The 23088-nt window shown below is 52.1% G+C and overlaps 1 protein-coding gene across 5 annotated transcripts in view; it reads left to right on the forward strand.

Annotated features, from left to right (window-relative positions):
• Nucleotides 1-22778, forward strand: part of PLAAT3 (phospholipase A and acyltransferase 3) — a 31593-nt gene extending 8815 nt beyond the window's left edge. For 2 of the 5 annotated variants that reach the window (XM_008274337.5, XM_070069290.1), the window contains exons 3-6: nucleotides 4527-4629; nucleotides 8461-8729; nucleotides 14821-14912; nucleotides 22523-22778. In XM_008274337.5, coding sequence (XP_008272559.1) covers nucleotides 4527-4629; nucleotides 8461-8729; nucleotides 14821-14895 — 447 coding nt within the window. In that variant the 3' untranslated portion in view covers nucleotides 14896-14912; nucleotides 22523-22778. The remainder of the gene's footprint in view (nucleotides 1-4526; nucleotides 4630-8460; nucleotides 8730-14820; nucleotides 14913-22522) is intronic. The other 3 variants (XM_002720986.6, XM_070069286.2, XR_016229125.1) reach the window with 2 other exon arrangements.
• Nucleotides 22779-23088: the final 310 nt, after the last annotated feature.

Raw genomic sequence — 23088 nt, forward strand, 5'->3', positions numbered from 1 at the left:
CTGGGTCTCCCATGTGGGTGCAGGGGCCCAAGCACGTGGGCCATATTCCGCTGCTTTCCCAGGCTATTAGCAGGGAGTTGGATTGGAAGAGGAGCAGCCGGGACATGAACTGGCGCCCATGTAGGATGCTGGCGCCGTAGCGCCGGCCCCAACACTGTAGGTTTTGCAGTCCGGATGGTCTTGGCCACCAGCTGCAGACAAAATGAAAATGTCAGAGCACTGCCGCTTTCCAGTGCAGCCTCACGGACGCTGACATTGGCATTTCAGCCAATTTCCGTGGGACACAAAGCATTCTCCTGCTTTGACTTTAGCCTTAACTATTAAAAAAAAATGTAGAAACCATTCTGAGATTGCAGAGGAAAACAAGCAATCTGGGCCTGGGCTGCCGCTTTTTCTGCTCCTGTGCTGAGAACGTGGGTTCGGCTGAGTGGACGACGCATCTGTGCCATCAGGGAGCCATTTTTCTTGCTGGATCTTAGGGGAGGGGCTGTCATGCTCCCCACAGGCCCTCCCTTTGTGTGGGTTTATTTGTTTCCTTGCATCACTTTGTTTCTTGTTGTTGCTTTTTAAGAATGAATCCCCCACCCCCAGCCCCACATGCTTCTTGGTGAGGTGTGGGGTTGTGTCACCATTTGTAACACATAGCCTCTATGTTTCTATTTATTTGAGAGGCAGAGTTAGAGAGAGGGGAGGGAGAGACAGAGAGAGAGCTTCCATCTACTGGGGAATGGCCGGAGCTGAGCCGATCTGAAGCCAAGAGCCAGAAGCTTTTTCCGGGTCTCCCATGTGGGTGCAGGTATCCCAGGATGTGGACCATCTTCTGCTGCTTTTCTAGCCATACAGCAGGGAGCTGGATCGGAAGAGGAGCAGCCTGGACAAGAACCGGCGCCCATATGGGATGCCAGCACCGCAGGCGGAGGCTTAGCCTACTGCACCACAGCATCAGCCCCTAGCCCTGTGTTTTAAAGATCATCCTTGCTTCTCATGAGAGTTAGGGCTCCATAAGTGAACCCCAACCTTTTTCATCATTTTAAAATATTTTCAGGGCCAGTGCTGTGGCCACCTGCAGAGCTGGCATCTTTTGTGGGTGCCAGTTTGAGTCCCAGCTGCTCCACCCCCAATCCAGCTCTCTGCTGTGGCCTGGGAAAGCAGCAGCAGATGCCCAAGTGCTTGGGCCCCTGCACCTGTGTGGGAGACCTGGAAGAAGCTCCTGGCTTTGGATCTGCCCAGTTCCAGCTGTTATGGCCATTTGGGAAGTAAACCAGTGAATGGAAGACCCCTCTCTCTCTCTCTGCCTCTGCCTCTCTAGTAAATAAATAAATCTTAAAAAAAAAAAAAGCTATGCATGGTTTCAAAATGAAAAACAAAAACAAAAAGCCCACTATTTTTTTCCACTTGTTAATCCGTTATGATTTATTAGCTGTACAGCAGTAGATCCTCCTCCCCAGTTTTCAGCCCCATTTCATATTTTATTACAGGTCTCGTGTTGGCATCCTAAAATAATGAAAAATATCACACAGTACAGCTGAGTACAAAATGCATCAACCTAGAGTCTGATAACTAACTGATGGCTCTCTTGACGAGCAATACACAGAAGAAAAAAAGTGTTTGAAATCAGCAAGACTGAGGCTCTCTAAAAAACACATTGTCAACGTGTGACAGTTCATGAACAATCATTTTTCAGTTGGTTTTGCTTCACATTATTATTTGTTTGTGAAGATCCAAAGTTTAAATTACTGACCTAGTGAGAATTTCTGGCCCAGCATGTCAGGACTGCTGTGACCCACTCATAGTCACCCTCTGGCTCTGACAGGGGATTCATAAAATGCAACGTTCTGCTACAAACATAGCAAAGAAAATGTCAATGGGAAATCATAACTGAAGGTTAATTGTACAGGCCCACTATTTTCTTACTAATGCTCAACTTAAACAAACAAAAAAAAGGTTTATTTGAGGGGCGGGTGCCTGGCCTGTGGTGCCGGCATCCCATGTGCGTCCCGACTGCTCCAATTCTGATTCAGCTGTGGCCTGGGAAGGCGGTGGAGGATGGTGCAAGTGCTTGAGCCCCTGCACCCATGTGGGAGACCTGGAAGAAGCTCCTGGCTCCTGGCTTTGGATTGGCCCAGCTCCAGTCGGTGTGGCCATCTGGGGAGTGAACCAGCGGATGGAAGATTTCTGTCTTTCCCTCTCTCTGTAACTATGCCTTTCAAATAAATAAAGTGCATCTTTGGGCCGGCGCCGCGGCTCACTAGGCTAATCCTCCGCCTTGTGGCGCCAGCACACCAGGTCTAGTCCCGGTCGGGGCGCCGGATTCTGTCCCGGTTGCCCCTTTTCCAGGCCAGCTCTCTGCTGTGGCCAGGGAGTGCAGTGGAGGATGGCCCAGGTGCTTGGGCCCTGCACCCCATGGGAGACCAGGAGAAGCACCTGGCTTCGGGTCGGTGCAGCGCACTGTAGCAGCCATTTGGGAGGTGAACCCTCAGAAGACCTTTCTCTCAGTCTCTCTCTCTCACTGTCTAACTGCCTGTCCAAAAAAAAAAAAAAGACATCTTTAACAAAATTAGTTTCTTTACAAAAATTCAGGTGTAACTGCCATTTTTTATTGTAATCGACTGTTTTTCTTGGTCAGTTTGAGTTCTGATAAACACGCCGCACTGTAGAAGCCTGCCCAAAATCAAGACGTAGAACCCTATAGGATGTTAACCCGGAAGTCCCTCCTCCTGCCGGCCGGTCAGCACTGGTCAGTTCCCTGTACAGTAGCTGCACCTGTTCCAGTGACTTTCATAAAGCAGATGTACAGAAGGTAGTCTTTTGGGAATGAATTTTTTTCACTGTTTTTTTTTTTTTTCCCTCTCTGAACCGTTACAATATCTTAAGTTGTCTGCGATCGTTGTAATACTTTCCTTTCTTTTCCTTTGTTATGTCTCATGTGTCCTCCGTGTTACCCTGAGCCCTGGCTCCCATGTGCTGGGGCTGCCACTGCTGCTGACCTGACATCCTATCCCTGCAGTTCTCGTCTCGTCCTGCAATCCAGCCTCCCTAAGACCCCCTGACTCTGACCAGACGATTTGTCTTTTATTCTGGGAAACAAAAGGGATTCAGAAATCGTGTTCATTGTCCCGTGTTTTGAAATAGGTTCTCAGTAGGAAGTGGGCGCCCTCTTTGTAGAAGAAAAATGTTGCTTGTGTAATAGGAGAATGTGATTTGTCCATAAACCTCCCACGAAAAGATTTTTTTTCCTGCCACAGCTGGTGCTTGATTGTAGTTTTAATGTTGCTAAGAAGCAACTGCCGACCTGCCCATCAGCTGGGTTTCCTAGGCATTGCAGCGCTCTGATTGGCTCCTCCTACTGCCCATCACTGGTCCCTCAGGGGAGGCCTGCAGGCCCCTGGCATCCTTTCTCCTGGATGAAGGCGGTGCCTGTGAGAGCGGCAGACCACAGCCCCCACCCCATGCCTTTGCGGCCGTGAAGTGGAACCTGGGCAAGGGAGAGAGGGGCTCTGCGTGAGGGTGTTCTGCGGGTGGGCTTCCTGGCTCATTAAAGGAGACTTGAGGTGGGCCTGGGCCACGCACGGGGCCACCTCGGATTCTGCTCGTGGCCGAGGCGTCCCCACACCCAGCACCTCGCACGGCTGTGATAGTCCACGTGGGTGGTGTTGGATGGAAACCATCTGGGGCTCTCGGAAGCTGTTTCTCGCTCTGCCCTGTGCTCCTCTAATGGGGCGGGGCTCTGGGAGGCGTCACAGTGCACACCTGCACGTCTGCTCCCACACCCCGACGCGTGCACACACACAGGGTCACACCTGCACATGCACCCCCACGTGTGCTCACGTGTAGGCCCACACCTGCACATGCAGGCCCTTGCTCACTGCCACAGGCATGGATGCACACCTGCACAAGTCTCCCGCACCCCTGTGTGTGCTCTCACACTTGTCATGCACCCACACATTCAGGCCCCCACCTAGACTCTCACTGTGCACTCACACCGCCAGCTGGGAGGATGTGACTGCTGAGGCCGGCACCAGGTCTCTGTGGGCCTGAGGCCAGGTAGGGGAGTGTCCCTGGGGCACCCTCCGGGTCGGCAGCCTCCAGCGGTGTTGTCCAGGCGCCTGGGAATCGGCCAGCCTGAGCTGTGTGGGTATGTGCAGGGTTTTTCCCATCTCTGGGCCTTGATGTTCCCATCCATAAAAGGGGCTTCCTAACAGAGCCCCCATCACAGGATGCTCCGTGGGTTTGTTGAGCTCTGCCTGTGACACCCCTAGCAGAGCGCTTGGCTCAGAGTAAGAGCTCGGTAAGTGTTCCCAGGAACAGCAGCAGTGAGGCAGAGCCTCTGGCCCACGAAGAGCCCCGTAGACCTGCACTTTGCGAATTGCAAGGCCTGCAGGGGCCCCAGGCCTGGCGTGGGCCCGCAGGGGTGGAGCAGCACGGCGCTGGCAGACACAGGCCCTGCCACGCTGCCCTGCCCGCCGGAGCCCTGCCCTGCTTCCCGGCTCTCGCAGCCTCTGACAGCCCTGTTCTTGCCTTTGCAGCCAGAGCCCAAGCCCGGAGACCTGATCGAGATTTTCCGCCCGTTCTACAGACACTGGGCCATCTACGTTGGCGATGGATATGTGGTCCACTTGGCCCCACCAAGTAAGAGTGCCCGAGGCCTCCCCTGGGCTGGGCCCAGTGGGTGGGCGGGGAGGGGGCTGGTGAGTTATGGGTGATGGTGACCCCACATTCTCCTTGCTCCCCGAGTAGGGGTTTGCTCCTTGGGTTATGAGAAGCCTGTCTGGAGTGGGGCAGTGGCACCCACACTCTGCCCCTTGGCACCCAGGGGGTTCTTGTAGGGGCCGAGAGGGGGCTGTTCACGGGTTTGTACAGCCCACGTTCAACTCCTTGCACAAAACTCCCAGAGGGAACACACGTGTCTGGGAAAACAGACTTGGTTTCTTATTTTTTTTTTTTAACATTTTTATTCATAGAAAGACAACAGATTTCATGCATTTCAAAGGTACAGTTCTAAGATGATAATCATACTCCCTCCCTCAACCCCTCTCCTTCATTCCTTCTTTTTTTTTCCTTTAATTTTTGCAAAGACCAACTTCCAGTCCACTCTATAATCCCAGGCTTACTGCCTCACCAACCATAATATTCAACAAGTAAAAGGTAGAAAGACCACAGTTCCACAGGAGTGTAGACAAGGGCTGAAAAACAACAATCAAATCACAAGGTGTCCGTGTCATTGCCATACAGTTTTTGGTATTCTATATTAGCTGCCACATATCAGAGAAAACACAGGCTTTGTTTTTTTCTTTTTAAAGATTTATTAATTTATTTATTTGAAAGGCACAGTTACAGAGAGGCAGAGGCAGAAAGAGAGGTCCTCCATCTGCTGGTTCACTCCCCAAATGGCCACGATGGCTGGAGCTGGGCTGATCTGAAGCAGGAGCCGGGAGCTTCCTCCTATTCTCCCAAGTGGGTGCAGGGGCCCAAGGACTTGGGGCATCTTCTGCTGCTTTCCCAGGCCATAGCAGAGAGCTGGATCAGAAGTGGAGCAGTGGGGACTCGAACCGGCACCCTTATGGTACTGTAGGCGGTGGCTTTACCCGTTATGCCACAGTGCTGGTCCCCAAACTTGGTTCTGAACCCAGTTTTTACTCAACACACTTAGCCTTTCTTTATTTTCCTTGAAATATTTATTTATTTAGTTGAAAAGCAGAGGTATATAGAGAGATAGAGACAGGGACAGACAGAGACATAGAACTTTGATCCCCTGGTTCACTCCCCAAATGGCCATGATAGCTGAAGCTGGGCCAGGCCAAAGCTAGGAGCCAGGAGCTTCCTCCGGGCCTCCCTCATGGGTACAGGGGCCACCCTCCGCTGCTTTCCCAGGCTTATTAGCAGGGAGTTGGATCAGAAGTGGAGCAGCCAGGTCTCGAACCAACAGTCTGATAGGGGATGCCAGGGTTGCAGGCGGCGGCTTGGCCCACTCTGCCACAATGCTGGCCTCGGCCTTGGTTTCTTTATTTGTAAACTGAGGCTGAGAATACTCAACACAGAATTCCTTGCTCTTTTCCTGAAACTTTTTACTAAACTGGGGTCTAACACAAATGTAAAGAATTTATCAATAAAGCAAAGGTATGGTCAGTGAGTTTCTCACATCCGTGTGACAAAGATCTAGAACATTCCCCCAGCCTAAAAGCCTCCCACGACCTCTCCTGAAGCCCCCCATGCCAGCGTCTCTGGCTGCAGATCTGTTCTGCCTCTTCTAGAACTTTGTGGAGGAGGAACCACACAGTCTGTGCTTTTGTTTCCGACTTCTTCCATGCCACGTGGCACCCATGAGAGCCGGCCGAGCTGCTGGGAGCAGTGGCCGTGAGTTGCTTTCTGTTTTATGAATGTGCCTCATGTTTTTTGTTTTTTTGGTTTTTGTTTTTTTTTTTTTTTTTTTTTTGTTCTTCTGAAATCAGGTTGGTTCCGGTTTTGGCTACTATGCACAGAGCTGTGAGTCATAGTGTTCCTGGGCTGCTGACCCAAGGCCTCCCCCTCCCCCAATCCCGTCCTTACAGAGAAATTGGAGGAGCTAAGTAGATGTCATCTTCCCCACCCCCAGTAACCCAACCACCCAGCTCTGCAGCCCGGCCCCGGGGGCAGCTCAGGCCTCTCACTCCGCTATCGAGGCCGGCGGAGCTTCCCCGGCAGGAATCTGGAGTCAGGAAGGGAGCAGGGTTTCGAACCCAGGCACTCTGACGTGGGATGTGGACATCTCAGCCACCAGGCAGAACACCCGCCCTGGCCGCCTCCCCGACCCTCACAGCTCTCTGTGCGGGAGGGGCTGTTACTGTCCGCATCCTACGAGGAGTCAGTGTTGAGGAGCTGTCCAGGGTCGCGTGCTGTTTGTGGTACCCAAACCCCAGGAGTTTGACTGCGGGTTCTGTGCTTTTCTGCCCAGCCGGACATTTCCCGAGATCCATCCGTTGTTTGCCACACCCACGTCTTTCCTCTGACTGTATACTTAACGTTGTCTTTAAGAGACTAACTTTAAAACATGAAATAATGAGCCGGCGCCATGGCTCACTAAGCTAATCCTTCGCCTTGTGGCGCCGGCACACCGGGTTCTAGTCCCGGTCGGGGCGCCGGATTCTGTCCCGGTTGCTCCTCTTCCAGGCCAGCTCTCTGCTGTGGCCAGGGAGTGCAGTGGAGGATGGCCCAAGTGCTTGGGCCCTGCACCCCATGGGAGACCAGGATAAGCACCTGGCTCCTGCCATCGGATCAGCACAGTGCGCCGCCGCAGTGCGCCGGCTGCGGCGGCCATTGGAGGGTGAACCAATGGTAAAGGAAGACCTTTCTCTCTGTCTCTCTCTCTCACTGTCCACTCTGCCTGTCAAAAAAAAAAAAAAAAAAACAACAACAACAACAACAACAACAACCATGAAATAACGGTGTTCAAAGGAACTTCAAATTCCTATGTCGACAGGTGTTTGTGCATCAACTTCAGTGGCCCGCGGAGTTAAGGGACATGGACAGACCCCTTAGTCGGTCAGGGCCCGGGCCTGAGCCTCTGGTGGCCCGTGTGTGTTGCAACCCCAGTGGGGTGGCCCCTGGGGCACAGAGTGGAAGGAAGCCCTCGCTCCCAGGAGTTGACTCAGCATCTGCCCGGCCCTGGAGTTGGTGTCGCCTTGACACTCCTGGCGACTGCGTGGTTTGCCTGAGCCCTGGCCCCGTTAGCCGCTCCACAGGCCCTCCCACCCCCTCTCCGTCCCACCTCCTACTCCCTCTCCCATCCCATTCAGCAAGCCCCTTCTTACAATGCTTCCTGGACTCCTGGGTCCCCTCTTGCCTGCACACTCACATTTGCAGTCACCACACCCAACACATGCGCCCACCCTGCACCGTGCAGGCTGGCTGGGTTGGGGGGGATGCCCGCTCTCCGTGTTGGCACAGCTTCCCTCACTGCCATCCTGGTCCTCCTGGTGGACCCAGATTCCTGTTCTTCAAGGTCACTTCATTTCTCGACGTGGGCCAGGGCTGCCACTGTGCCCCGGGGCATCCTTAGCATCCCCCCACCCCGGGGGCGGGGCCGGTGGTGGGGTTTCAGTCCCTTTGCTCCAGCTGCCTTCTCTGTGGCTCTCAGCTTTGTGCAGTCCAGGAGCTGTGGCCCTGATGGCATCACGACCTCCCAGGATGACGAGTGCGCGCACGGCTCGCGTCTGCGCCATCCAGAGGGCCACTTAGGTGTCAGGGGGTGCAGGAGCCCAGCTCCTCTAGGTGAAACAAGTCAGACTGAATCATGGACCTTCCCTACCAGAAATGGAAACCGGGGCCCTAAGCCACGCAGCCGTGTTTCTGACCCTTGGCTCTCACGTCTTGTACATCCCCTTGGCATGTTGTCAAGGGCGGATGCCCGGCTGGGAGCCGGCTCTGAGCCCCTGTGGCCCCGCCCAGGACCCATCTCTCTGTTTCCCCTTGGTGGCTCTGCAGGTGAGGTCGCTGGGGCAGGTGCGGCCAGCATCATGTCTGCTCTGACCGACAAGGCCATTGTGAAGAAGGAGCTGCTGTATGACGTGGCCGGGAGAGACAAGTACCAGGTCAATAACAAGCATGATGACAAGTACACCCCGCTGCCTGCCAGCAAAATCATCCAGCGGGCAGAGGAGCTGGTGGGCCAGGAGGTGCTGTACAAGCTGACCAGTGAGAACTGCGAGCACTTCGTGAACGAGCTGCGCTACGGAGTCCCCCGCAGCGACCAGGTGCGTGCCCAGCCCGGTCCCCTGTCCAGGACCAGACCGTTTCAAATCAGGGTAGTAGAGGTGGGATTCCTCCTGCCCTGGAGGATGAGACAGTGGGGTGGGGACAAGGGTGTGGAGACAGGCAAGTCAGCAACGCGCATCAGTGAGGTCAGGACGGAGGACAAAGTGGGAGTGCAGCCAGGGCAGGCAGACCTGTCCCTGCGTCTTCCCTGGCCACGGGGCTCTGAGATGCCTCCTTCCCACAGCCCTGTGGCCGGGTTTTAGTATGCCCACTTTACAGATGGGGAAACCGAGGCTCACAGAGCTCAAGTGACTTGTCTGTGGCCGCTCATGTCGTCAAACAGATCTCTGTGGCGTGTCCAGGCCTGCTCCCCCTCTCCCGCTCGGGTCACCTGCAGCTGGGCTGAGGGCACAGGTGGGATTTGACGCCAGGTGTGTTTGACAGTCTCATCGTGCCCACATCCAGGTGTGACTCCCAGAGACCCAGGGATGTGGTGCTGCTCATGTGCTTGGCTTGATTTGGCCACGCCCCCTCTCTTCTTGGAGTCTCTTTTTCTCCTACCCATTCTCTGCACTTCTTCCTCTCCCTTCCTCTTCCTCTTCTCCTCCCTCCTCTTCCTCTTCTTCAACACTGGAAATATTATTTTGTGTCTGTTGTTGATGCAAAAGAATATGATTCCTGTCCCCCACCCAGGAAGGATGAGCTTCAGATTTGTCAGGTTGTCTATTACTGAGTCTTTAATGTTTTTTGAGATTGACTTCTTCTCTCTTGATCAGTGTTGTCAAGAACGTGGGCTCCTAGGGTCAGGCAGACCTGGGCTGGATCTTGGCTCTGCCTTTAGCCAGCTGTGATAGTCAGCTTTTGCTTACTACAATGGAATACCTAAGCAAACTGCTTAGGAAGAATGAGGTTGATTTTGACTCAATGCTTTGGGTGCCATTGGTTTGGCCATCTGGTGAGGCCACAGGACTGCTGTCTTGGGGCCTGGGTGGAGGAGAGAGTGTGGCCAGGCCCCGCTGGGCTTTTATAACCAACCCATCTGTGAGAGCACCTCCCGTGACCTCGCGTCAGCTCCACTGCCCAGACATCAGCACTGGATCAAGTTTCCACCCTCTCAGCCCTCTCCACCGATGACCTTGGGATTGAGGTGGGAGTCACAGGCTATTCAGAAATGACCCTGGGAGATCTAGCTATGTTCCTGAAACTTTGACAAAGTACAAATGATAACATCAGTCTTGGAGGGTTGCCATGGGGATTGAGGGAGAGCTTACTACACAGACCCTCATGTCTGTTGTTCAGTTCTTGTTTCCTCTGTGATGAGATGTTGGCTATCTTCCAATGAGTAGCCTCTTTTTTTTTTCTTCAACCAATTAGGTTGTTATCATTCAACAGCCATTTATAGATAAGAAAAATGTGACCATTTGCTTATTTATTTATTTGAAAGCATTTAGTAGCAAGTGCCTACCTAAGTAGCCAAGGAAAGAGCAGTGTTGCCAGTGTTTGCTGAAGCTCCCGGAGTCTCTGGGTCCCTCTCCAGCTCTGGTTTCCTCAGAGTTTGTAAGAGTCTCCCCTGGGGAAGTTGGTGGGCAGTGCCTGGAGAGGGACTTCATCAGTGTCTGTGTCACATCAGGCAGCAAGGGGAGGAAGAGCCTGGAGATGATGGCGCAGGCACACCTGTCTGTTGGGGACAATGGCCTTCGGAACACTTGTCTCTTGAGTGACACCCGATGGAGCGTGGCTGCCACCTGGTGTCTCCCTTCTCTAGCATCCTGGAGATTCCTTCCGGGTCGTGCCTTTGACCGGGTGTGTATCCTCTGGAGCTCCCAGCCTTTCCTTCTGGTTTGCAGCCTTGCTTGGGTGGACGACTTCCCTTGCTGGTTTGCTAAGGAATGCTTGCATGTCTTTATCTTACCCTTGCATTTGATTGATGGTTTGCCGGAGTATGGAATTCTAGGTTGGAAGAATTCTATTTTTCAGATTTTTGAAGGCACTGCTTCATTGTTGTCTGACTTTGGTACTGTGGCAGGAAAATCCGAGGTTGCTCTGATTTCTGACCTCTTGTATGCGACACCTTTTCTTTCCAGAAGCTTCTAGAATCCTCCCTTTATCCTCAGTGTTCTAAAATTTCACTGTGCTATACACCATGTAGGTTTCTTTTCTAAGAAAATGCTGCCTATTTATTTAATTTATTTGAAAGGCAGAAAGCGGTAGATAAAGAGATAGCAAAAGAGACGGAGATAATCTTGCAACTACTGGTTCATTCCCTAAATGCCTGCGATAGGTGGGCCTGGGCTAGGTCAGAGCAAGGCATGTGGAGCTCAGTCGGGGTCCCCGTGTGGTTGGCAGGGCCCTCATCACCTGAGCCACCATTGCTGCCTCCCAGCAGAGAGCTGGAACCAAGTAGACCTCAGCCTTGAACCCAGCCACTCTGCCCAGGCTGCGGGTGTCCCAGGCAGTGTCTTTTTTTTTTTTTTTAAAGATTTACTTATTTATTTGAAAGTCGGAGTTACACGGAGAGAGGAGAGGTAGAGATAGAGAGGTCTTCCATCCGCTGGTTTACTCCTCAGATGGCCACAATGGCCAGAGCTGTGCCGATCTGAAGCCAGGAGCTTCTTCCGGGTTTGGGCCATCTTCTACTGCTTTCCCAGGCCATAGCAGAGAGCTGGATCGGAAGTGGAGCAGCCAGGTCTTGAACCGGCGCCACTATGGGATGCCAGCGCTTCAGGCCAGGGCGTTAACCCGCTGCGCCACAGCGCCGGCCTCCCAGGCAGTGTCTTAACACCAAGGCTACATGCTCCCCCCAGTGTGTGTCTGCTTTCAGTTCTGGGGGATTTTCCAGTTTCTCTTCTCCCTCTCTGACTGCCAGTATTAGGAGCTTGTCTGAGACTGCTCTTCTGCTTCTCTTGTTTTCTCTCTCCTGTTTCCTGTTAGGTATCTTTTTACATAAGAAAACTAGCATTTATTGTAAGATGTACCAGCAGTTTTCCTTTAAGGATGAGCAGTGTCAGGATCAGCATAAAGAAAAGCATCTTCAGGCCGGCGCCGCGGCTCACTAGGCTAATCCTCCGCCTTGTGGTGCTGGCACACCGGGTTCTAGTCCCGGTCGGGGCTCCGGATTCTGTCCCGGTTGCCCCTCTTCCAGGCCAGCTCTCTGCTATGGCCCGGGAGTGCAGTGGAGGATGGCCCAAGTGCTTGGGCCCTGCACCTGCATGGGAGACCAGGAGAAGCACCTGGCTCCTGCCATCGGATCAGCACGGTGTGCTGGCCGTGGCGGCCATTGGAGGGTGAACCAATGGCAAAGGAAGACCTTTCTCTCTCTCTCTCTCTCTCACTGTCCACTCTGCCTGTCAAAAAGAAAAGAAAAGAAAAGAAAAGAAAAGCACCTTCAGCCTTCACCCTTGGTACCACTGTCTCACAGCCAAGGTCCGACACACTCCTGGTGTCTACTTCAGGCACATGAATGCCACCTACAGACTCTAATCCAGCCTTAGGAAGCAGCGAGACACGCTGTGAAACTCAGGGTGCTGCACCAGGACTATCTGGCAGATACACAAAATAGGAGGGAACCTCCAAGATTCGTGGAACAATTAAAGATAAGTTTATTTTGGTGGAAGACATTTTTGAAATCCCTGCATAGTTTTTCCGTGGAATGCATTTCTCATGAGCGCTTTGAAGCCCCCTCAGATGCATGGGGTGCGAATTTTTTTGCATGCAAGATACTTTGATTCCATTTTCTACAAACTTTCTAAAGTGGTCTTGTGTATCATAGTTATCTTATTTTTAGTTATTGTTTTCTTTTTAAAGAAGTTTTATTTAACCATTTGAAAGAGTTACAGAGAGAGAGTGAGGGACGGAGAGAGAGGAGAAAGATCTTCCATCTACTGGTTCACTCCCCAAATGGCTACAATGGCCAGCATTGGACCAGGCTGGAGCCAGCAGCCAGGAGCTTCTTCTGGGTCCCCCACATAGCTGCAGGGGCCAAAGCACTTGGAATGTCCTCCATTGCTTTCCCAGGAGCATTAGCAGGGAGCTGGATTGGAAGTGGAGCAGCAGAGACTTGAACTGGTGCCCATAAGGGATGCCAGTGGCACAGGCAGCATATTTACCCACTACGCCACAATCCTGGCCCCATAGATATAGTTATATTTTAATAAGCGTTTTGTAAAGAAGCCTTCACACCGAATCGTACTGGGGAAAAAGCAACCAGAAAGCACACTCACAGTGAAGTCTAGTCGCTGTCAGATAAAATAGTAAGATAACTAGAACATGAAGATGTGGCCAGTGGCAAGACACAAATGACACAAATCTGGATAACCATGGGGCATTATTTTTAGCTTACTGTCAATGAAGCCCAGTTCCTATATAAATATTTTGTAAGCTTGCTCGGTCCAAATGCAGGTGCTTTCGGGGGAAGACTGCTGCTCCCTCGGTCTGTAATCCCCCCGGACACGGCTAGAGGGTAAGCCCGGTCTGTTCCCCAGACACAGCTCGGACTGTAGTAAACGGAGAAGCAGCCGCGGAGGACCCACAGCCGGCGTCTGCATCTTGGTAGAATCCAGTTTGCCTGCTTTGGAAACGTCAGGTTTCTTAGCGTTTCTAATGACAGACAGTTTGTCGGGTGCAGGACACACAGCGCGTACCTGTTGTCAGGATTGAAAGTGCCGTCCCATCGCACGGTGGCTGGGCTGGTCTCTGCAGGTGTAGCCCTAACTCCTGCATGGGCCGTTTTCCCATGCATTGCACTGCTGGGGTAACCAGAGCCCACTGTCTTGTATTGAACACGCTCTTTGTGCACAAAGCATGACCACAAACAGCGGGGCTATTTGTGTCTTCCTTGACAAAGCATCTTCTGTAATGGAGCCGTTGCATTAGCATTTGCCCTCCATCATCCCGCCTCCCTGCCAGAGAGCTTAGCAGGGCCACCACTCCACACCAGCCGCGTTCCGCAGGTTCCCCAGCCAGTTCACCCCCCACAGTCATGGCTGCCGAGCCTCAGATCTGCTTATTCATTCGTCCATTTATTATTTGAGAAGGCCAGAGGAGGAGGGAGAGAGAGCGAGAGCAAGAGCGAGGGAGCTCTCCCTCTGTTGTCCACTCCCCACATGCCTGCAGCAGCTGGGCCAGGCCAGAGCCAGGAGCTGGAACTTCAGGACAAGTCTCCCCGTGGGCGTGGGCGGCAGGGACCCTGCTGCCTCCCAGATGTGCACTGGCAGGAAGCTGGAAGTTCGAGCCAGGGCCTGGTGCTCTGATGTGCGAGGTGCTGTGGTAACTGCTGGACCAGATGCCACCTTCCGGGAGGAAGGGTTAAAGACTGGCGACTAGCAGACCTCAGGCCGGAGGCCCCGCCCAGATTTTTGTCATTGTGAGTTTCGTTCTGGTAGTTAACAACAGTGCTGGCCATCTGTGCTGTTAGGTATCCTGACACATATATGACCCAGTTAAGTCTGAGCAACGCCAAGATGTGTATATTAATAAATAAATAAATATATGTATATATATGTAAATATTGACCATTGAAGACAGGCCTATGCATTCTCTCCACATTGGTCAGCTGGGAGTTTTGGCAGCATTCTGCTTAGAGTAGTTCATTTATTAGAGAGAGAGAGAGAGAGAAACTCCCCAAATGCCTGCAATGGCTAGGGCTGGGATGGGCTGAAACTGGGAACTGGAATCTCAAGTCAGGTCTCCTGTACAGATGGCCAGAACACAATTACTTGAGCCCTCACTGCTGTCTTCCAGGGTCTACACGAGCAGGGAGCTGGAGTGAGGAGCCAGGCAGTGCGGTGTGGGATGTGGGCATCTTAACCGGGGACTTAGCCGCCAGGCTCAGTGCCTGTTTCTGGGACGGGATTTCTTGATTTGTGTTCGTGACTCTCTTTCATGCCTTCAGTGGGAGGCAGTGCAGTTTTGCTGATTTGGGGCCTCTGGCTTTCACTGGGAACAGTTGCTGTAAAGCGAGGAGGGGTTTCTCCCTCCCTCTGCATTGTCACAGGAATGGATGGCCCCAGGATTGAGCCCTGGATAATTCTAGAAATAGGAAGAAGTCACGCTGTCCCGCCACTGGTGCTGACCTACGTCACTCCTATCCAGTTTTGTTTCAGGGTTGCTGCTGTGCCTGATACAACGCGCAGGGCTGAGCCGGTGGATGGCGGGCCGCGCTGGTGAAGAGACTGGGAAGGAAGGTGGGGGAAGGTGCGGGATACCGGAGAGGGGCTTTGCAGAGGGAAGGGGGCTTACAGTTTGGAGGTGCACAGTCCACAGTCAGGGGACCCCACTGGCTCAGGCATCTGGTGAAGCTGGAGAAGGTGGCAGAGGGAAGTGGGAAGGGACAGACAGAGAGAGCAAGTAGAGAGAGAGGGAGCACTCTTGGCTTACATAACCAACCTTCTGGTGAGAACCACCTTCAGGAACCTAAAGACCTCTCTGGAATCGCACCTCTCAGATGCCATGATTAGATCAAGGGTCCACCCTACCCATTAATATTAGTAATCCATTAACTGTTAACACAAGACTTGGCGGTTTAAATGTCTGCCTGAGTCCGGGAGGTGAATCCTATTACGGGGTGAACTCTCTGCTGTGAGTTAAGGTACCACTTGGGACACTTGGGTCCCGGCTGCTCCACTTCCAATCTAGCTTCCTGCTAATGGCCTGGGAGGCAGCAGGTGATGGCCCAAGTCCTGAGGCCCCTGCCACCATGTGGGAGACTTGGATGGATTCTCTGGCTCATGGCTTTGGCCTGGCCCACTGGCTGTTATAGGGATTTGGGGAGTGAACCAATGGATGGAAGATCTGTCTCTCTCTGTCTCTCCTTCTCCCTCTGTCCACTCTGCATTTCAGATAAATAAATAGAAAAGAAAGAAAAGAAAATTCTGTTTAAACCATAACAGGTGCAGTGGACTTTAAAAGCCCAAGTGCAGACTAGGGGAACAGAGCTTTGTGCTGGGAATGGTCCAAACGCTGGTGCATGCCCGGCACACACTCATGCCAGCTCCTACCACAGTGGATCTGAAACTCTTCATGGTGCTTGGGCTTAGGTCCATGGCTGCTGTGTTGCAGACTGCCAGAGAGACCCTCCAGTTGGACATTAAAGACGTCTTGTGACTTGCCTCTGAAAGACCCGTTATGCCAGGTGTGGTTACTGAAAGACAGCGTGGTAAAATCAGCAGGCACATCCCTAGAATCTGAAACACTGATGGTCACGCTGGCTGCGTGTTCGGGCACTTGAGATAAACCCAGCTTGAAGCTCAGAGGCCAAAGGAAAGGGGAATCTGAGCTCTTTCTGTGTGACCCTCGTTTCTTTCCCCTGCTTGATTGGAAAGGCAGAGAGACAGAAAGAGAGAGGGACAGAGATCTATCACCTAGTGGCTCGCTCTCCAACAACGAGGGTTGGCCTGGCCCAAAGCCAGGAGCCAGGAACTCCACTCAGCTCTCCCGTGTGGGTGGCAGGGGCCCAGGGACTTGAGCCATCATCTGCTGCCTCCCAGGGTGTGCATTAGCGGGAAGCTGGACTGGAAGCGGAGAGCTGGGACTCAAACCAGGCTCTCAGATGTGGGAGGTGCGTCCCACACACTGGGTTAGCGGCTGCGCTGGTTGTGCCAACGCCTGTCCCTGACCCTCTTAGCTGAGACCCGCCCGCCGCTGGACAAAGCCAAAATAGCAGGGCAGTTCTGGCGGTTGCCCGGGTACCTGTGCCAGCGCGGTGGCCGGCACTGTGCGGGAGCAGTGTTTCCTGTGCTGTTTGCTGGGCTGCGTGGCTGCTTGTCTTCCTCAGCTGTGGAATGGCTCCGGCGCCATTGTCGTGCCTTTTGTTTTCTAAGCAGTTAGTGAGTAGGGCAGGATTTTGTATCAGGTTCCTGGGGTTACCAACCTAGCCTCTCTGTTTCTTTGTCTTTTTTGTTCTCTCTCTTGAAAACTCTTTAAAACTCAGTGTTTTAGTTTCTTAAAGTAACACTACACAATTTGAAAAGATAACCAGGACTCAAGCTCCTAACGCAATGCAGGGTTCCCTTCTCTGCCACTCTGTTCTTCTCAGAACTCACTCCACTAGATGGCTATTTTAGTCACTTACTGTTGTACGCAGCTATTGCCAAGTTTCTAAATAATAGATTTCTAAAAATAATAGTAACAATAAAATTACTAAAAAATACTATTCCTTATTAATACATTTTAGATATGCTTTTTTGTCTTTTTGTTATGGTGAATGAAAGTTACACTTAAAAATTGTTTTCATTTTACTAGAAAGGCAGAGAGAGAGAGAGAGAGAGAGAGAGAGAGAGAAATCTCCTATCTGCTGATTCCCTGCCCAGATGCCCACCACAGCTGAGGCTGGGCCAGGCCAGGGGGCTGGAACTCCATCTGGGTTTCCCGTGTGGCTGGGTAGGACTCAGGTTCCGGAGCCGTCATCTGCGGCTTCCTAGTGAGTGCTGGATCAGAAGCAGAGGAGCTAGGACTCGAACCCAGGCCCTGGTGTCTGGGATGCAAGTGCCCCAAGCTGGGTGTTAACTGCTGGTCCGGATGCCCGCCCCTGAGGGTTACACTCAGTACTACCCTCTTCCCCGTTCTCTCAGCACAACTTTAGAGGATACTTTTTATTAAGTTAGTCTTTGGTGTTTGCGTTCTGTCTACACAAGTTTTACTCACAGCTGGGTGCCGTGATGTATTAGGGTAGTTGCCTTTCTAGGGGTTCTTTTTTCTTGATGATAATTAGCTCTTTTCATTGCTTAATTTTCTCTGTACCTATTGCCGCATCTTCCCACACTGTCTCAGCTCTTGGACCCCCATCTTTCAAAGCCAGCAATGACCAGTTGCATCTTTCTCACGTTGCATCACGGTGACACGTCTGTTCTGCCTGTTGCCTTCTGTCTTTTAAAGAACTTTGTGATTACCTTGGGCCCACTCGGGTAGCTCAGGATCATGTCCCTGTTTCAAGGGTGACGTAATTCGTGCCCTGGAGTGCATTTGCGTCCTCAGCTCCCCTCGCCATGTGGACGTCTGTTGGGGGGGAGCTATGATGTAGCCCGGCAGTTACTGTCTGTGGTGCCCTGGTGCCCAGTGGTCTTTCTGAGCCTGGCTTTCACCGTTCCTGGGGGGAGAGTGCGTTCTATTTCTGTCTTATTACGGAACACCCATCCTCTGTAGCCCATGTCTTACCTGTTTCGGTGACTTGAAAATGGAGCACGTGAAGTACATTTTTGGAGACCTCGTGTTTCTGCGTTGTCTTAACATTTCCTGTGTCACCTGATTTGATAGCTGGAGCACAGAATGTTGGGTGGAGACAGCTTCACTCCAGAAGTCTGGGGGCGTCGCCCGTTGTCCTCTCGCTTCCTGTGTTGCTTCTGAGTCTGAGCCACTGTGGTCTCTCACCTCTTCATGGTTTCCTGGCACAGGGCACAGGAAAAAGCTATCTAGACAAACAGAAACGTCCCAGAGACGGAAACAACTTCTGAAAAACCATCTTGTTGTGCTGTCTTTCTTTGTTCTAGAATTTCATGGTAATGTGCTTTGGTGCAGGTCTACATGGGCCTCAGGACACCATTTCAGTCTGAAGCATACATGCTTGGGTTCTAGTGAGTTTCATGCATTATTTTTCTCTTGATTCTTCTCTTGTGTCCCTTCCTGGAATGTCTGTTATGCCAGTGTTGGACTGTTTGGATTATTCCATACTTTTGAAATTTCCATTTTATTGTGAAAGGCAGAGAGCCGAATACAGAGAGTTCTGGCATCTGCTGCTTTACTCCCAAGAGGCCTGCAACAGCAGGCTGGGCCAAGCGGAAGCTGGGGCCTAGAACTCAACCCGATTTCTCCCATGGGTGCAGGGCCCAACTCCTTGAGCCACTGCCTCCTGCCTCTCAGGATGTGCGTTATAAGGAAGCGGGGTCTATTCCCTACTTTTTGATCTTTGTTTTTCTATATCTTTACCTTTTTACTACTCCTTCTGAGAGATATCCTAAACTTGATCTTTTTTTTTTTTTTTAAGATTTATTTATTTATTTGAAAGAGTTACAATGAGAGAGAGGGAGAGACAGAGAGAGAGGTCATCCATCCACTGGTTCACTCCCCAAATAGCTGCAATGGCTGGAGCTGGGCTGATCGGAAGCCAGAAGCTTCTTTCGAGTCCCCCATGTGGATGCAGGGGCCCAAGCACTTAGGCCCTCCTCTGCTGCTTTCCCAAGCCATAAGCAGGGAGCTGGATTGGAAGTGGAGAAGCCAGGACTCAAACTGGTGCCCATATGGGATGCCAGCATCACAGGTGGCGGCTTTACCTCCTACACCATGGTGCTGGCCCCTCAGCTTTATCTTTCGACCTTTCTATTGAGTTTGTCATTTCCATCATAAGTTTATTTTCTATGGGCTGTTTTTGTTTTCCCAATATTCTATTTCTTATAGTACCACTTTCATATTCATCGGATGCAACATGTTCTGTTTTTCTCTCCTGATGGTTTTTCAGAAGTTGCTTCCATCTCTGGGCCGTTTATGTTTGTCTAGATAGCTTTTTCCTGTGCCCTGCTGTTTGTCTTCACTTTTGGAAGCTTTCCTTGGCAGTCTCTGGTCTTGGTTGTAAGCTCACCATCAAGGGTGAGCGGCTTGCTGCTGAATGAGGCCCTTGAGTGGGTGGGGGCCAGGGCGGTGTGTTAACCTCGTGTCACTGTGAAGTGCTCTGTGTGGGCTCTTTTTTTAAAATATTTATTTATTTATTTGAAAGACAGAATTAGAGAGAGGCAGAGGCAGAGAGAGAGAGAGAGAGAGGTCTTCCATCTACTGATTCACTTCCCCAATTGGCCCCAATGGCCAGAGCTGTGCTGATCCAAAGCCAGGAGCCAGGAGCTTCTTCTGGGTCTCCCAAGTGGGTGCAGGGGCCCAAGGACTTGGGCCATCCTCTTCTGCTTTCCCAGGCCGTAGCAGAGAGCTGGATTGCAAGTGGAGGAGCCGGGACTTGAACCGGTGTCCATATGGGATGCCTGCACTGCAGGCGGTGGCTTTACCTGCTATGCCACAGCGGCACCACAAGGCGGAGGATTAGCTCATTGAGCCGCGGCGCCGGCCCTTAGTTGGGTTTTAGTTGCTTCTTAAAGTTGTGTGGGCTCTTTAAGAACTCCTGTCACTGGTCTCTTTTGTGCTGGCTGGTCAGATTACCCAGAGGAGTCTTTCAGGCTCTTTTGTGGAAAGTGGATTCCTGGGAATGCAGAGGGGTCGGAGGTCTGGGAGTCTCCCAGGTTTGTGTTGCAGACTTGAGGATTTGGCCTCTTAGACGCCAACCCTCGAGAGGCGAGAGTTGACGTGAGGGTATCAGGTTATTCAAGAGGCCGGCAGCCTGGGGAGATGGTGGACCTTTGTTGCAAAGACCATCTCGGATTCTCAAGTTCACAGGAGAACGTTTCATAGGCGGGAGAAGCCTCGAAGGGCTCTAAGAAGGATACTGAACTTTGCTGGGGGGTGGGGGTGGGGACGGATTCCCACAGTCAGCGCTGATGAGCATCCTGGAACTGGCCACGTGGGAACGGTTTGACCTTGGGCTTGGCCATTTGCAGAAGGAGGAAGTCCTATAATTGTAGCCAACTTCCCTGAGGTCACTTCATGGAATTCTTAAGCAAGCATTATTTAGCTGTGAAGTTAAACAAGTCTGATCAGTTGCAGATCGCTGTTAGCTGTTGTTAAGTAAAACTGAGTCACGGCAGTTTTGGTTCCATCTACAGTCTCTTGATTCCTTGTTTGCGATAGGATACTCAAGTCTGCACACTTCCTTCTTGAAATCTAGGCTCGCTCCTCAATGTACTCTTTTTGTTTAAAAAAAGATTTATTTATTTATTTGAAAGGCAGAGTTACAGAGAGAGAGAGAGAGAGAGAGAGAGAGACAGAGAGAGAGACAGAGACAGAGAGAGAGGTCTTCCATCCACTGGTTCACTCCCCAGATGGCCACAACAGCCAGAGCTGCGCTGATCCGAATCTGGGAGCCAGGAGCTTCTTCCAGGTCCCCTATGCGGGTGCAGGGGCTCAAGGACTTGGCCCGTCTTCTACTCTTGCCATAGCAGAGAGCTGGATCGGAAGTGGAGCAGCCGGGACTCAAACTGGCGCCCATATGGGATGCTAGCAGTGCAGGAAGCAGCTTTACCTGCTACGCCACAGCGCCGGCCCTCAATGTACTCTTTTACCCTCTCCAGAGAATACATTTCCATTTATCCAGTGAGGTCAGGAGGGGGTCCAAGGACCTAGCAAAAGCTCTTTCTCCTTCTGTCCCGTTTCCGCACGTACCTGGAGTTGTATAATTAGTGTCCATCAAAGCATTGTACTCTGGTGTCCTAGGGTTTAGGGCTGTCTGCGTCCTTGTGGAATTAGCCTACAACAAATGCCTTCTTTTACTTTTAGTTGGGTATTTATTTATTTATTTATTTATTTTGACAGGCAGAGTGGACAGTGTGAGAGAGAGACAGAGAGAAAGGTCTTCCTTGTGCCATTGGTTCACCTTCCAATGGCCGCCGCAGCCGGTGCACTGTGACCGGCGCACTGCGCTGATCTGAAAGCAGGAGCCAGGTGCTTCTCCTGGTCTCCCATGGGGTGCAGGGCACAAGCACTTGGGCCATCCTCCACTGCCTTCCTGGGCCACAGCAGAGAACTGGCCTGGAAGAGGGGCAACTGGGACAGAATCTGGTGTGCTGGTGCCGCAAGGCGGAGGATTAGCCTATTGAGCCGTGGTGCCAGCCCTTAATTGGGTTTTAGTTGCTTCTTAAAGTTGAGGGGACCTTACTTTTTATTTTTTCTTTTGATATTATTTGAGAGGCAGAGTGGTGGGCAAGGAGACAGAGAAAGAGAGGAAAGAGAGGAGTGAGAAAAGGGGGGGAGAAAGAAAGAAAGGAAGAGGGAGAGAGAGAGAAAGAAAGAGAAAGAAAGAAAGAAGAAAGAAAGAGGAAGAAAGAGAGAAAAGAAGGAAGGAAGGAAGGAAGGAAGGAAGGAAGGAAGGAAGGAAGGAAGGAAGGAAGGAAGGAAGGAAGGAAGGATGGATGTTCCAACTGCTGGTTCACTCCCCAAATGGCTGCAACAGCCAGATCTGGGCCAGACTGAAGCCAGGAGGTAGGACTTTCATCTGGGTCTCCTGCGCAGGTGGCAGGGGTCCAAGCACCAAGCATGTGAGCCATTTCGCTGTTTCCTTCCCAGGTGCACTAGCAGGAAGCTGGATCAGAGACAGAGTAGCCAGGACTTGAACTGGCGCTCTGAGATGGGCGGCATCCCAAGTGGAGGCTTAACTTGTACCAGGAGGGAGCAACAGTTGATGTGTTCCACTTTTGTCATGAAATTCACTGTTACTTTTGCAACACCTTTAAAAAAACAAAACAAAACAAACTGAAAGCAAAATAAATCAGTTATCCTAATAACTCAAAGTCTAACATCACTATTTTTCATCGTTGAGTCATTTAAGGAACCCACAGAGGGCACCTCCTTGCCTGCACTGATGCCCAAGATAGGGAAAGGGCTTGCTCCCACGGGCCTACAGGTTCCTGAGTCCTGGTAACACTTCCTCCCTGATGTCTCCCTTGCTTCAAGCTGCCCGGTGGCCTGCCAGGCCCTCCATCACCTGGCATCCTCTCTCTGTCCTTTCACGGCCACCCACCCACACTCCTGGCCGGATGGCTCCCTTTTCTAATTCTTTTCCCACGCTGCCCTGCCCTTCCCGGCTGACCCCTGAGTTTGGTCAGGTAGGCAGAGGGGCGGGCAAGGCTCCCTGTGTGCAGTGTCCTCCCGGAGTGTGTGGCCTGTTCTGATTCCTCCCCCGTCTCATCGGCCCTCTTCTCTGTTGCAGGTCAGAGACGTGGTCATGGCTGCAGGCGTGGCAGGAGTGGGCTTGGCAGCCATGGGCCTGATCGGGGTCATGTTCTCAAGAAACAAGCGACAGAAGCAATAAGCTGCGGGGCCGGTCGTATCGGCAGTGACTTTATACACGGGAGGAGGGGTGTTGCGGGCTGGTTCTTGTTTTGACAGAGTTTGGAGCTTGGTTTGTGCATCACATTCTACTATACAATGAGGCTTATTTTCCCAGAATAAAATAAAGCACACAAGGGGGAGAAGTTTATTGGAGGACACGCAGCAACAGCTGTCTGGGGTGACGTCTGTGTGGGTGGGGGACCGCTGGGCTGCACCCGGGGCCGCCCTTCCCGTCTCTCACTTTCCCTGAGGGACGGGCCCTCTGCGGTGGCGCTCAGAGCCCAGCTGCAGCGACCCCAAGGGAAGGGCGCTGCTCCAGGGCAGGACGCTTGCAGGCAGCAGGCGAGGCGAGGGGCCTGACGCGAAGCCCCCAATGCGATCAGCCTGCCCGGGGCTCCTGGCCAGGATGAACAAGTGCCCGACCATGCCCCAGGGCGGCAGCCA

This window comes from Oryctolagus cuniculus, chromosome 1 (assembly GCF_051225735.1).
Source record: "Oryctolagus cuniculus isolate XC-2025 breed Fujian yellow rabbit chromosome 1, ASM5122573v1, whole genome shotgun sequence".
Taxonomy (NCBI): Eukaryota; Metazoa; Chordata; class Mammalia; order Lagomorpha; family Leporidae; genus Oryctolagus; species Oryctolagus cuniculus.